We start from the raw sequence: 15,544 nt of genomic DNA on the forward strand, positions 1-15,544 counted from the left end.
TGGAAAGCAGCGTAGATCTTTTCCATTAAATCTTTTCTCATCCATCAATTATACCTTTGCATTTTGTAATCCATTCAAGTATCTTCAGGAGATATGTTACTACACTTGCATGTACCTTAATTCACTTCAACATTTACAAAATAACACTGACAAACAAAACAATAGAAACACCCACAAATATTAATGAGTATCTTAATAAACTTGACACTCAAGTAGTTTTCTTAGGGTTGTTATAAGTGATGTTTTAATTCCCCACTCTCCGAAATCTTCATGTAAAAATAGAGCTCTATTGATGGAAGCTTCAGACACACTTCAGCTACGACTGTGGTACTTTATATGTTAATATAATTTTGTGTATCCATTTTGCATAATATGCTACTCGAACAAAAATACCAGGACGGTTTGGAATGGCACATCCACGACCAGGAACAATGACCCCAAGAACCATTCTCATTTTATGTTGTTCACAAACAAGTGGGCCACCATAATCCCCCTAGGAAGAAAACAAGATACAACAAGAACAATAAAATATTATTTTGGCAATTGAAAAAGAATAAGTCATTAAATTTATCCTCTATTAGGTTATACCTCAATTATATATGAACAACAGAGGAAATAGCTGCCACTGAAGTATAAAGACTGTGCATAATGGTTGCTCTTCTATGGAGTTAGTCAAATAAGACAGATAAGTGCACAACTCCAAAATGCTCTCTATGTATAGTAGTCACTTAAGAATGACTTTATCTTTTCTAAAATATTCATTCAGATTTTAAAGTGTATTTTGCCTTTGTCGAATGCAGGCTAATATACAGAACCATTATATTTGACAGATAATTATTTAATAAGGTAGAAATTTACATTCATTTTTATTTTCTTCTCATGTTCAACATATGTTCAATACAGAAAATTTGGAAAATGTAGAAAATATAAATAAGAAATAAACCCACTTTTAACCATATTATTGAGTACCTTAATAATTATACTGCATTAGGTTTTATCTTATTTTGAAAGATCTTTTTTTTCTTTTTTCCAACTCCACCCCCGAATGATCTAAAAAGTTAAACAAAAACTTGAAGTTGATAAAAGAAGACTAGGCAATCTATTTCCATAGTGATACCACCTCAGAAACCCAAGGAGAGGCTGCTATGAGTCAGATCCAACTCAACAGCAGTGAGTTTGGGTTTTGGTTTCTGTTGGTCTTAGAAATAATATAAATATAGAAAGGTACTTCATTTCTACAGAGCACTGTTGTTAGGTGCCACCAAGTTGGCTCCCACTCATAGCAACTTTACAATAGAACAAAGTACTACCAAGTCCTTGCAATATTGTTGCAGCCCCTGTGTCAATCCATCTCAGTGAGGGTCTTCCCCTTTATCTCTGACCCTCTACTTTACCGAGCAAGATATCCTTCTCTAGGGACTGGTCCTTTTTGACAACATGACCAAAGTACATGAGACAAAATCTGGCCATTCTTGTTTCTAGAGCATTCAGGCTGCACTCTTTCCAGGGCAGATATGTTTGTTCTTCTGGCAGTCCATGCGTTTTCAGTATTCTTTGCCTACATCACAAATTCAAAGGCTTCAACTCTTCTTTGGTTTTCCTTACTCATTGTCGAGCTTTCACATGCATATGAGGCGATTAAACATACCATGCCTTGAATTAGGCACAACTTAGTCTTCAAAGTAACATCTTTGCTCCTGAACACTGTAAAGAGATCTTTTGCAACAGATTTGCCAGTGCAAAACAAGGTCTGATTTCTTGAATGCTGTTTCCATGAGTGTGTTGGATCACCTTTCTCTGAAATGGGCATAAAGGTGAATCTCTTTCAGTGACTCAGTCAGAAATCTCTCCTCCAAATTCATTGGCATGAATGAGTAAGTGCCTCCTGCACTGCATCCATTTTTTGAAACATCTCCATGATATCCTGTCAGTTCCTGGAACTTTGGTTTTCACCAATTCCTTCAGTAGAGCATTAACTTCTTCCTTCAGTACTATTGGTTCTTGATCATATATTATCTCCTGAACTCTTTGAACATCGGCCTGTTGTTTTTGGTCCACTGACTCGGTGTACTCCTTCCATCCCCTTTTGATGCTTTCTACACCGAATATGCATCAGTACAGCAATATGAGGCTTGATTTTTTTCTTCAGTTGTTTCAGTTAGAAAAATGCCAAGAGTGTCCATCCCTTTGGTTTTCTAACTCCAGGTCTTTGCACATTTCACTATGATAATTGACTTTGTCTTCTCAAGCTGCCTTTTGAATCCTTCTATTCAGCTCTTTTATTTCAGCATTTCTTCCATTCACTTTAGCTACTCTCCTTTCAAAAGCAAGTTTCCAAGTCTCTTCTGACATCCGTTTTGTTCTTTTCTTCCTTTCCAGTCTGATAGATGACCTTTTGTTTTCTTTATGTATATGATGTTCTTGATGTCATCTCACAACTGGTCTGGTTTTTGTCATTGGTATTCAATGCATCAGATCTATTCTTCAGATGGTCTCTAAATTCAGGTAAGATATAATCAAGGTCATACTTAGGCTTTCATGGACTTGTATTAATTTTCTTCAGCTTCAACTTGAACTTGCATATGAGCAATTGGGTCTGTTCCACACTGTGCACTTGGTCTTCTTTTGACTGATGATATTAAGCTTCTCCATCACCTCTTTCCATAGGTATGGTTGATTTGAATCCTGTGTATTCCTTCTGGAGAGGTCCATTTGTGTAGTAACACATTAATGTTGTTGAAAAAAAGGTATTTGCAATGAATAAGTCATTGGTCTTGCAAAATTCTCTATCATGTGATCTCCAGCAGCATTTCTATCACCAAGGGTATAATTTTCAGATCAATGCTTCTTCTTTGTTTCCAACTTTTACATTCTAATCACCAGTAATTATCACTACATCTTGATTGCATGTTTGGTTAATTTCAGACTGCAGAAATTTTTCATCTTTGCCTTTAGTAGTTGGTGCATAAATTTGAATAATAGTAGTAGTAACTGGTCTTCCTTGTAGGCGTATGGATATTATCCTATCACTGACCGCACTGTATTTCAGGATAGATCATGAAATGTTCTTTCTGACAATGAATAAAACACCACTCCTCTTCAATTTGTCATTTCCAGTATAGCAGACCATATGATTGTCTGATTCAAAAAGACCAATCCAGTCCATGTCAGCTTACTAATCCCAAGGCATCAATCTTTATGCATTCCATTTCATTTTTGACAACTTCCAATTTTCCTAGGTTTATACTTCGTATATTCCATGTTCCAATTATTAATGAATATTTGCAGCTGTTTTTTCCTGTTTGGAGTCATGCCCCTTCAGCAAATGAAGGTACTAAAAAGTTTTACTCTACCTACATCATTAATGTCACCTCTACTTTAAGGAGGCAGCTCTTCTCCAGTCATATTTTGAGTGCTTTCCTTGAGAGGCTTATCTTCTGGCACTATATGAAACAATGTTTCATTGCTATTTTTTTTTTTTAATTTTATTTTATTTAGATTTGGGTGAAGATTTACAGAGCAAGTTCACTCTCGATACATCAGTTCACATATACTTTGTCTCATGTCATTGACCACAGTTTACCACAATGCAACAGCTCCCCTCCAATTTCGTCCCCAAGGTACCACTTCCCAGTGTCCATCCCTCCATACTCTCCTGCCCCCTGAGCTGTCTCCCTGTTTCATTGCTATTTTTAAGGATTTCAGTGGCCAATTTTTTTTTCAGAAGTTGCTGGCCCTGTTCTGCTTCATAGTTTGGCTTAGCCTGGAAGCTCCCTTGAAACCTGTCTACCATGGGTAAACATGCTGGTATTTAAAATACTGGTGGCATAGCTTCCTGCTTTACAGCAACAGGCAAGCCACCACAGTATGACAAACTGACAGACAAGTTGTGGTTCTACAGAGTACCCTATGATTTTATATCAACTCTTGTGTAGCAATCTTACTGCATTGTTAGATATTGATGGGAGAGACATATATATACCGAAGTAGATTGTGGTAGCTAAGTTTGTGTGTCAACTTGGCTGGGTCTGGTTGAGTGGCTGGACAGATAGATGTAGTATTCCCCATGATGAGACTGGTAATCAACTCCGTGGTGGACTCTACTGTGAGCAGCTGAGCAGCTGCCTTAGGGATGTGGTCTGCTTCCTGTATGTAAGGAGAAGCCCTGGGGAATGGTCTCTAGCGTATGGCATGCTTGGACCCTGCATGTAGCCATGTTGTTTTTCAGCAGCCTGCCATGCACTGCCAACCTTGGGACTTTCAATGGACTTGAATTAATGGCCTGCTGTGTGGTTTGGTAACATCAGGACTGTGCCTTTTTATTTGTTGACCTTGGGCTTGTTAGCCTCAGCAGCCAGTAGCTGCCTGAGTGAAGATATACCTCTAGCTTCAGTGGGCCGGGAACATGAGGCAGAACTGAAGCCCACGGTCAAGTGGCTTTCACACAGCCCCTAGAGCCTAGTACTTTGAACTCAAACTTAAAGCCTCCAAACTGTAAGACAATAACCTCTTGTTTGTTCAGGCCATCCCATTTGTGGTGTATTCTTGTCAGAGTGGCACTAGATAACCAAAACATAGATCTCCTCATCTTCCTCCAGAGAAGAAGTATCGACCTTCTGGTTAGCAGCCAAATGCCTTACCCACTGTGGCTGCTAACCATAAGGTTGGTGGTTCAAACCCATATTGTAGGAGGTAAAGCATTTGGCTGCTAACCAGGAGGTTGGTAGTTCAAACCCACCAGCTGCTGCAGGGGAGGAAGATGATGTAATCTACTTCTGCAAATACTTACAGCCTGGGAGAGCCAATGGGGGACACTATGAGTTGGAATCAACTTGATGGCAATGGAGTATACACACACACCCACACACACATATACACACATGATGTTTATTCACACATAGTTATATAGTTAGTTACATATATTGTTATACAAATATATATAATCATGACAAGTGTGTTGCATCACTTGCACTCACCATGCAATCTCCCACAGATACAGTGATTGGTTTTTGACTCCATGTAAGGAAAAAAGAGTTTGAAACGATTTTAATTTTCTTACAACAGCCGTGTGATAAGACATACTAAACCACTGATATAATTTAGTCCTGTAATCTAGGTAGAAAGAAAAGAACCATAGACATTCTAAGATGTAGAAAATCAAAGGAGGAAAGCTAGAAGCTCAAATAGTGAGGAAGAATAATTTACTTTAAGTAACTTCATATGAACGTTGTCATATAGGTTAAAAAAATTCAAACAAATACACCAGTAATTACTAATGTAAATGAGTTAAGAAGTCATTAAAGCAGTTCATTTTGGAAGATTTTCAGTAATCGTGATTTAGTTATGTTACTATTATGTTGTGGTATGATTATATAAACACGTGGTGGGATTCCTCTTTCAAATTTCCTTCAATAGCTAAATTATAGGAGCTCTACTGGCCTCAGAAACCCAAGGAGGCGTCGCTAGTAGTCGGATCTGACCTGAGAGCAATGACTTTTGTTGTTGCTGTTGTTAGTGGCATAGTGCCTAAGGCATTTGACTGGTAACCAGATGGCTGGTGATTCAAACCCACCAGCCACTCCTTGGAAGGAAGATTGGGCAATCTACTTCATAGAGATACTGCCTTAGAAACCCAAGGAGGGGTGGCTATGAGTCAGAACCTACTCAATGGCAGTAAGTTTGGTTTTTTGGGTTTAGCTAAATTATACTGTTTTAAATGTCAGTTCAAACAGAACAAGGAGGTACTGCATGGTTTAAAATCAGGAAAGGTGTGCAGGAGGGCTGTATCTTTTCACCATGTTTATTTGATCTGTACACTTAGAAAATAATCTGAGAAGCTGAAGAATGTGGCATTAGGATTGGAGGACTCATTAACACACTGCAATATGAAGATAATACAAGCTTTCTTGCTGAAAGTGAAGAAGACTTGAAGAAATTACTGATGAAGATCAAAGACTATCGTCTTCAGTATGGATTACATTGCCACATTAAAAAGGAAAAAAAAAAAAAAAACCCTCACAACTGGACCAATAAGCAGCATTATGGTAAATGGAGCAAAGATTGAAATTGTCAAGGATTTCATTTTCCTTGGATCCACAATCAATGCTCACGGAAGCAGCAGTCAAGAAATCAAATGATGACATATTGTGTTGGGCAAATCTGGTGCAAAAGACTTCTTTACAGTATTAAAAGAGCAAAGATATCACGTTGAAGACTAAGGTGGACATGACCCAAGCCATGGTATTTTCAACTGTCTTTTATGTGTGCAAAAGCTTGACAATGAATAAGGAAGAGTAAAGAAGAATTGATGATGCCTTTGCATTATGGTGTTGGTGAAGAATATTGAAGATACCACGAACTGCCACACGAATGAACAAATCTGCCTTTAAAGAAGTACAGCCAGAATGCCTCTTAGAAGAAAACATGGTGAGACTTCATCTCACATGCTTTGGACATGTTATCAGGAGGGACCAGTCCCTGAATAAGAATATCATGCTTGGTAAAGCAGAGGGTCCATGAGAAACAGGAAGATCCTCAAAGATGCATTGACCTAGTGGCTGCAACATTGGCTCAAACCTGGCAATGCTTGTGAGGATAGCGCAGGAAGGGCAGAGTTTTGTTCCGTTGAACACAGAGTCACTATGAGTTGGAGCTGACTCAATGGCACCTAACAACAACAAATGTCAGTGGTGTAGAAAATAAACCATTCTGGAGGATAAGTGCATATTTGAGAGGTGGCAGAATCAATGGGAAGTCAAATCTTGAAGTAAAGATAAGAAATAACAAACACAGAATAAGGGGGAAATCATTAAAGTAAGAAAACTACTTTAACTATGTATAGTTTATAAAGCAGATGAAAGGCAATTTCTGAAGACCAGTTTTAGAAATGTACAGGCAATAAGATTGGAATAAGTACATAGCTTCCTAGATGATACCTAAGATCAGCTCTAGGTCACATCTCTTGTTGGGGGCTATTTATTTCTTAGTAATACAGGCTTACTGGAAAGACACCAAATTCAAAAGCGATTGTAACCACATACTCTATTTTCAACAATATCATTTGGATCAGTTCTCAAAATTCTTTAACTTCGTGAACTTTTTTTTTTTTTTTTCTTTTCAGGAAAATCTCAGAGCAATGTATTTCAAACATACATTTCAATCAATAATTTTGCTGTATACTTTCCTACATGTCCTTCCATGTTAAAGGACACGTCACTACTATTGAATTCATTATTATTATTATTATATAGTATTCCTGATTCTACAAACCTAAAATTTGGAGAAGAAACTCTGGTAGCACAGTGAATAAAACAGTAGGCTGCTAACCCAAAAGTCAGTGGTTGGAACCTACCAGCCGCTCTGCCAAAGAAAGATGTGGCAGTCTGCTTTCATAAAGATTTACAGCCTTGGAAACCCTATGGAGTGGTTACTCCTATAGAATCTGTCCTATAGAATCCCTATGAGTCAGAATCATCTCCATGGCAGTGGGTAGTGGAAAACTTGGAAATCCATTCAAATTACAAATTCTAAAGTAACAATTTAACAGCTTGTTGTTATGTAAAATGGGGATAGGAAAGCTTCCAAGATAAGAGAACACTTGCCTAACAAATGAAAATATGAAAGCTCTTAAACTGAAAAACTTTGACCTCTTTTTTTTTTTTTGACAAAAATTTGTTTAATATACACACACATACACACACACGCAACAGGCTAACCAAAAGCACATTTAAAAATTTAATGCTAGGAGTATATCTGTTAATAATTAATAGAGTTCATTTAGGGAAATTTTGAGATGGTCAGATAAATTTAGAAAAACATTACAAAAATGCAAGCTATTTTATCAAACTGCATATTGGATTGTTCTAATTTGAATAGCTTTCTCTTATAGTTCTGCCTGTATTAGTTTGTTGGGGCTTTTTTTTTAGAGAAAGAATCCCATCATAGTTTGCTACTAATGAAGCCTGTGGTGACCTACTGTTTAGTTAAAAGAAATTTGCAGGGACTAAATAGGTCACCTTCCCCAACTCTACTAGAACAATTTAGTACGCAGTGATTTGATTTGAGAAAAATAAAGGAAAAAAAGTAAACATTAGCAACTATGTTACTAATAGTATATATTTTTATTAAAAAGTCTCCGTTTACCTCGCATGGACCTGATCCAATCTTTTCAGCCCCAGCACATATTTCAGACTCATTCAGAGTTACCTTCCCTTGATGATATTGGCTGCATTTCTCATTTCCCATAATATAGAGATGAGCTACTCTCAATAGGCCATCGGAGTTGATCACTAGAAAGCAAATATATATATATATATATATGTATATATTTATATAAAATAAACATGACATTACTACATGATACTGCCTTTCTCTTTTTAGAAAACACTTACATCCAGTGTAGCCCCAGCCATAAACACTGCAAGTGGTCTTTTCAGGAATCGTGCATCCGTAATTAGGTAAGTCAATTGTACTAACAAAGTCATCCAGGACTGCAGGCCTGGGGAGAGAAAATAGCCAACACACAATTTACACACTAAAATGTATTGTTTGTGTTTAATATGATATTTAGAGAGAATAAATAGTCTTATTATATCAAAAAAAGAAAATGTGAATCCGATATAGAATATAGATTAAGAACGGAAGTAGAGAGATGAGTTATTTATCTGCTGTTATTTAAGAATAAAAGGTCACTGCTATATGTTTAGAAAAGTACATCACTGTTTTACAGATTAAATTATCAAATAACAGCTCATTCAGCTTTCAGTTTAAAGCAGGACTGTTGACCAACTTCATTCTTAAAAATGCCTCTCTCTCTCTCTTTCTTTCTCTCTCTCTCTCTTCATATATATATATGGTTGGGCAGGCAATCTACTTCTGTAGTGATACTGCCTCAGAAACCCAAGGAGGGGTTGCTATGAGTCGGGTCTGACTTGACAACACATAACAACAACAACAACAATAACTTACACATATATTCTGTGGTCTTTTATAATAAATCTAGATGAGAAGGAAGAATAGCTATCGAGCTGAAGGCAATACTTCAACAATTCTAGTCTAGGATAAAATACAACTCTTCTACAGGAACTAACCTAGCAAGCTTCAGTAATACTAGGTCTGATCCTTCAGGCCCGTATACCAGCTGGGAGACATTGAGAACCTGCTTGCGTTTCTCATCTCCTCTACCATGGACATCATGGATTCCCAGCCAAGCTTCATAATCTTTCAAGTCTCTGTTTCTAAATTTGAAAAAAAAAATGTAAAACATGATTATAAATTTTGTAATATAATTAAAATATATTGTTAGTTTAGCTTATAAAGGCAGTAAAATAATGTAAATTCACAATTTTATTCTAAGTATAATAAATAGCAATATTTTTATTAAAGGAGATTCTGAATGCTACAAGCAAATATGAGCAGAAAGAGCTTTTACATTTTTGAAATTCTAAACTTTCTTAGGTAAAACACATCACATGAACTATAATTTACTACAAATTTTGCTTTACTTATCAAAATTTAGTATATATTTGATTTGTTAATGGGGGTTGAAGGTTTATACATCAAGGGATCTTGAGGAGAATCAAGAAATAATGGTTTCTCACTATTTTTTCCTTAGCAAATTTTCATTAAAAATTATTCCCAGCATGATTGAGACCATTTTTACATAAGGATCAGTGAAGACTGAAAAAATAATACTGACAATTCAGCAAAAGTACTTATAAATAGATTCATAGAGTACAAATAGGAGGTTCAGGTCTACGTTATGTGCATAATTTTAGCTACAATTTCCTCCAAATTAGACTAAATCCCTGCAGGTTATGCTAATTGTGAAAAGAGGTAAATGAAAATACTATTTATAAGTAGGTAGACAAAGTAAGTTTTGTAAGGTAAATCTGAAAAATGAAACAATTCGTTCACTCCATGCTGATAAATCTCCATAAAATGAATACACATTTTTAAGCTTAAAAGAAAATGAAAAACATATATATTTTAAAATACTCAAAACAAATATTTGTTTCAAAAACACTTTACCGGGACGGGAAACATTGTCTTGCAGTAAGAACCCAACTCTCCTTTATCAATGATCCTCCGCAGATATGTTTATTTCTGTGAGAAAGTGGAAAGAGAAACAAGTAACATCTGTGTAGAGTGTCTGCCAATGAACGCAAATCCTATGGCTCTGTTTGTTAACAATAAACCAACTAGAGGAGAAACTTTAGAAAGTGACTCATCCAGATAAATGGATCTTCTATTTTTCTGAAGGGAGATATCTGTTGTTGGTAGCCTTAGCACTTCTTTTTTCCCATAATATGATCATATTTTTATGAAATTGATTTTTTTGTTTAACTTAAAGAACTCAGTTACTACATGCCAACATCTACTCCTTACACACACTTTGATAGATGTACAGCTCTGCCTTTGTAAGAAGTTACGTGCTACAAATAAAGGACAACTAGAATGGAAAAAAAACTATTTAAAATTAAGTAACTACAAAGAATATAAATTTGAATTCATACTTAAACTCTGAAAGTCATCTAGTGATAGCAGTATGTACTTGTATGCTGATACGTTAACTTAGATATGACTGGATTGCAATGAATTTGGTCAGTTTAAGACCAGCAATATAAAATTAAAACAATTTTGCAAGACAAATCACCTAGGAAATAGTAAAACATTTATAAAGAATAATAAATGCTAGTCCATGTATTATTCACTGATATCCAAATTCTGTAAATCCATTATTTTTTTGGCAGCGACGTGGACAAAAGTACAACTTTTCACGATTTACATTTCCAAAGAGTACAGATGTTCAGTGCTTTGGAGAGCAATACAAGAAGATTCCCAGACTAAAACCACAGTTATTTATGTTCTGTACCACACAGGAGGATAAGAGTGTAATATCAAGTTTTAATTTCTATCTTTCTCAATATGTATTTTGGAAGAATAACTAAACAGCTGTTTTAACTAAGAACTTGGATTTAAAAGAAAAAAAATGTTTTTTAAAAGCTTATAATACTCTAATCTGATGAAAAAGTGTGTCCTCTACTTCCTGAATTTTAAATACAGACTACCAAAGGAACACCCTTGTACATTCTCTGATTGGTGAAAATAACTCAGAAGTGCATGGCTCTTCTCCACCCCCACCCCCACCCCCACTCCTGCCAACCCCAGGTTTGTGAGGTTAGCAAAAAGTCACTAATTAATTCAAATAAAGAATATTAACCACTCCAAATATTTTAAATCTTGAGAGTCTCTATTAACTCTTCATACAGTGCAATTAGCTTTAATTTTTTGGCAACTTTCACAATCCTATTTCAGTACTACCCACCTAGGACAGCTACTACACTAGAATGATCTGGCATACATATTTATGAGATCTGACAAATTACTCCTCCAGAGGAACACACTGAAAGAGAGCTTTAGGCCATCTCACAACATTATAGCAATCTCAAATGCCCTGGTATGTAGAGACATCAAAGGATGCAGTGTTCAAGTTGTCTCTATTCTACTTTACTCTCACGGTGTAAAATGTATAATCTGTTGCTTTACTATTAGAGGCTAGGGGTAAAGGAACAGGGGTGTTTCTACAAAGAAGAGACATCTGAGCTGGGATTTGAGGAATGAAAAAGAATTTACGTACATATATTTTGGAGGAAGAAAGTCATAAAAAACGCAGTGGAAAATATCAGTATCAAGGCTTGGGGTGTGGGGAACATGGGGTATCTAGAAAACAGGGGGAAATGATTAGAATATACATACATTTTGGGGTGTTGTACATAAAAAGGTTCTTTTGTAGAGAGTCATAGACAGTGCATTAACATTCTGAATATCATGTGGTATATTGCCCAGCCTTCCTTCCACATAATAGATATAGGACATGGAAAATGTAAAGTCAAATTTTATGTTACCTCCTATTTTCAGTGTGGAGTTCTATTTATGTGGCAAATATATTGAGCTTAATAAAGTTTGCACAACGCTTTTATATAGAATATGTCATTGATTCTCAAAATCATTGTGAAGAGATGTTAAGAATTTTTTAATCTACAATATGGTATCAAGAATATCCAACTATCAATATACTTTGGTAATCCTTTTCTGAATCAAAAAACCCTAGAATTTAGAATTATTGCTATTTTTCATTAAACAATATCAATTACTTTAATTTAAATAGAAAAAAATCAGAAAATAAACAAAAATACGAAATTTCTGGTATTCATAGGCATGTTGGAAAATAAAGTAATTATATCCTCTGGTAGCATAGTGCCTAAAGGCAATTGACTGCTAACCAGAAGGCTGGCGGTTCAAACCTACCGGCCACTCTTTGGAAGGAAGGTTGGGCAATCTACTTCCGTAGTGATACTGCCTCAGAAATCCAAGGAGGGGTCGCTATGAGTCGGGTCCGACTCGACGGCACACAACAACAACAACAACAACATATCCTAGATTGGTTTCTTGGTTCGCTACTGCTGCTGTAACAGAAATACCACACGGGGATGGCTTCATCAAACAGGAATTTATTGTCTTACAGTTCAGGAGGCTAGAAGTCCAAATTCAGACTGCTGGCTGTAGGGGCTGGATGAAGGCCCCCTTGATCTTGGGCTTCCTGCCTCCTGTTTCCGGAGCTGGAGACTTTTTCTGAGTCACGCAGCTGCTGATTGCTCAGACTGACGAGCCCAAGACCGATAGGTAAAATGGCACAATCCCAAAACTGGCAGGCGACACGGCAGACCAAGACAGGGCCAAACGCACGGTCCAATGTGCCAAAAGCTGGACACCTCTCTCAAAACTTCTGGAAGTAGGCAAAACCCCGAAGGCAGTTGCTTAGCTGCTCACTGCAGATTCCGCCATAGAGTTAATTACCAGTCTCATCACAGGGAATAACTACATCCAGCTGCCAGCAACTCACAACTACAGCCCAGCCACGGTGACACATAACCTTAACTACCACAACTAGGACATTAATATTAAATACATTAAATATTTAATGTAAATACTATGGTGATATCAGTGTAGAATGTAAGAAGATCCTCTGTATAGTCTGCTTAATCAGAACCAAAGTGTCGCTTTCAATTAAGGACACTGCCAACATGGAGGGGACCTTTCTGAATATTTAAAAAGGCACTGCCTCTGGAAAAACGAATTGCAAAACTCAGGGCTCACAGCTGGCAAGTCGAATGTGACCAGTCTACTGAGGGACCTGCTCAGCTGAGTACTCAATCTGCATGACCCATGTGGCCATACTGCTGATAAGGTAATATTTGCAAACAATCTGGATAAATACTATTTGTGCCAATTAATAATTACCTGTGTTTCAAACTAACCATCCATCCTACATTTGTTCGCGTTGGAATCCCATTTACAACTCGCAATTGTTTAGTTTTGGCACATGAGATTACAGGATCTGAAAACAGGAACAGACATAACATTTAAAAATAATTAGTGCCTTTTGGCTTTCTTAAGTGGAATAACAATTAGATGAATGTAACTACTGTAATTGTGTCAGTGAATATCTTGAAGAAAGAGTAAATATCATGACCACAATGTCAAAATGGGCCAAAAATGCTCTCATTCCATCTCCAGAGCTGGGTAACACAGATAGTTGGTCAACTCAGGGCAGACTGGCTTGCTGTGACAGTAGCAGTGTTTTCTAAATCACTGCCAAAATCAAGATAAAACAAAACAATGTTATTTGTAGTGATTATTTCTAAATGTCTCTGAAAATCAGTGGAGGGGGAGCTATTTCTAGTCATTACTTCGGAATTAGTACAGTATGTTAATATATTAATATTCTTATATTAAGCTATTTTGAACATGTTACCAACCTGATATTTATTGAAATTGTATTCAAACGACATAATTTTTATATCCACATCATTATTTTCAAGCGATATAATACAGAACTCTTTGGAATAAACCTTATCCTGACCCTCTGCTATGTTACTTGCCTTATCCTTTCTACTCTTTTCCATGACCTAGAATAGATTTGTATTTGTTTCTTCAGCCTGGGGCACAACACATGGTTCTAAGATCAAAACACTTGATTAATTTCCTTCAGCCCCAAAAATATGTGAAAATGAAACAATGAAAAACAAGCAGCTCTCAACAGATCTTCTTAAACTGAGGATTAACTGAACCTCTCCGATTGTGTCTTCTTTTGTCTGGTAGACTTCAGGGCATGCAAAAACTTTGAAGATTGAACAGAAGAGATATATATCATAATTTTTAACACTTCCCATTTCATTCTTTTTGACTTTAGCATCCTTGTGAAGGTCCATTATACACATTGTGCCCCAAGTTAAAAGCAAATATAAATGTTCTTTCAAAGTCAAGTATAATATCCAGGAGATTTTTCCGAGTATTGACTTTTAATATTCAGTATGCAGTTGCCTTTGCAACTTTTTAACTTATGATCTAGAAAAAACATAATTGAACAAACAAAACAAATAGTTCTAACTTATTTTTTTTATGATGGAAGTTGACTACGAAGAAAATAATGTCATTTCTGATATAGAGAGACTCAGAGATACTTTGTCATTTGAAAGCTTACTTACGGTCCAAGTTGACTATTGTAGGTGTGGTATCGCCTTCACCTGTAAAAATAAATATATACGTATATAATTTACAGGCAGTCCCAGGATTATATATGAGATCTGTTCCCAACTTTGTCTTCAAGAATTTTAGGTTGATTGGAACAGGTGCATTTGGTTCTTACTTAGGTTTACTTTACTGCAAGAAAAGCCTCAAATGCTCTTCAATTTAAAAGCTGCAAGTGCAACAAGTGAAAGTTACTGTGAGGGCAAATTTTACATAGGCATAAAACAGGTTTTGAGCTGAAACAGCACAGTCCCACTCAAAGATGGCGACTGACACTCCCCCATGCCCCAGCTTTGAATGTGTGTGGCTCTCCATGGTGCCTTCAGTAATCCAATCTCAGGCATCAGGCTCCTGAAAGGGTTCACTTTGCTTCTTCCAAGTCTTCTATTCCTGTAAGTTTTCCTATCTCAGTTGCAAATCACCCAAATTATTAAAATTCAAGTCAGTTTTTGTTTCACTTTGGTGGACATAATAGAGCCAAAAGGTTTGAAACCCTGCTTAAAAGATAAGAGCAATTGTCCATAAGTCAGATATTTGTAATCTGGGGACTGCCTGTATTCATATATATTTCTGTCTGGTGCCTCTGGTGCCCTAATGCCTAAGGCATTTGACTGCTAACCAGAAGGCTGGAGGTTCAAACCCACCAGCCACTCCTGGGAAGGAAGATTGGGCAATCTACTTCTGTAGTGATACCACCTTGGAAAACTAAGGAGGGGTCGCTATGAGTAAGATCCAACTCTACAGCAGTGGGTTTGGGTTTTTTTTTTTAAAGACCAAATCTAGAGATATCCAAACATCCAAAAATTGGATAATTTACTATATTTCTTGGCATATTTTTCTGAGATAAAATATAATACAGATAGTCTTTGACTTACAACAGGATTCCCTTCCTTCAACTCTGACATAAGTTGAATACTTCTTTTTTTGGGGGGAGGGGGTTTCATTATTATTG

The 15,544-nt window shown here is 36.5% G+C and overlaps 1 protein-coding gene across 1 annotated transcript in view; it reads right to left on the reverse strand.

Annotated features, from left to right (window-relative positions):
• Positions 1 to 316: 316 nt before the first annotated feature.
• HGF (hepatocyte growth factor) overlaps positions 317 to 15,544 on the reverse strand; it is an 82,224-nt gene continuing 66,996 nt past the window's right edge. Inside the window, exons 12-18 of the mRNA XM_007944871.2 lie at positions 14,550 to 14,588; positions 13,303 to 13,399; positions 10,030 to 10,104; positions 9,090 to 9,230; positions 8,391 to 8,497; positions 8,143 to 8,288; positions 317 to 493 (exon numbers count right to left, since the gene is read on the reverse strand). Coding sequence (XP_007943062.1) covers positions 317 to 493; positions 8,143 to 8,288; positions 8,391 to 8,497; positions 9,090 to 9,230; positions 10,030 to 10,104; positions 13,303 to 13,399; positions 14,550 to 14,588 — 782 coding nt within the window. The remainder of the gene's footprint in view (positions 494 to 8,142; positions 8,289 to 8,390; positions 8,498 to 9,089; positions 9,231 to 10,029; positions 10,105 to 13,302; positions 13,400 to 14,549; positions 14,589 to 15,544) is intronic.

This window comes from Orycteropus afer, unplaced genomic scaffold, assembly GCF_000298275.1.
Source record: "Orycteropus afer afer isolate SDZICR_OR568_19922 unplaced genomic scaffold, OryAfe1.0 scaffold00007, whole genome shotgun sequence".
Lineage (NCBI taxonomy): Eukaryota > Metazoa > Chordata > Mammalia > Tubulidentata > Orycteropodidae > Orycteropus > Orycteropus afer.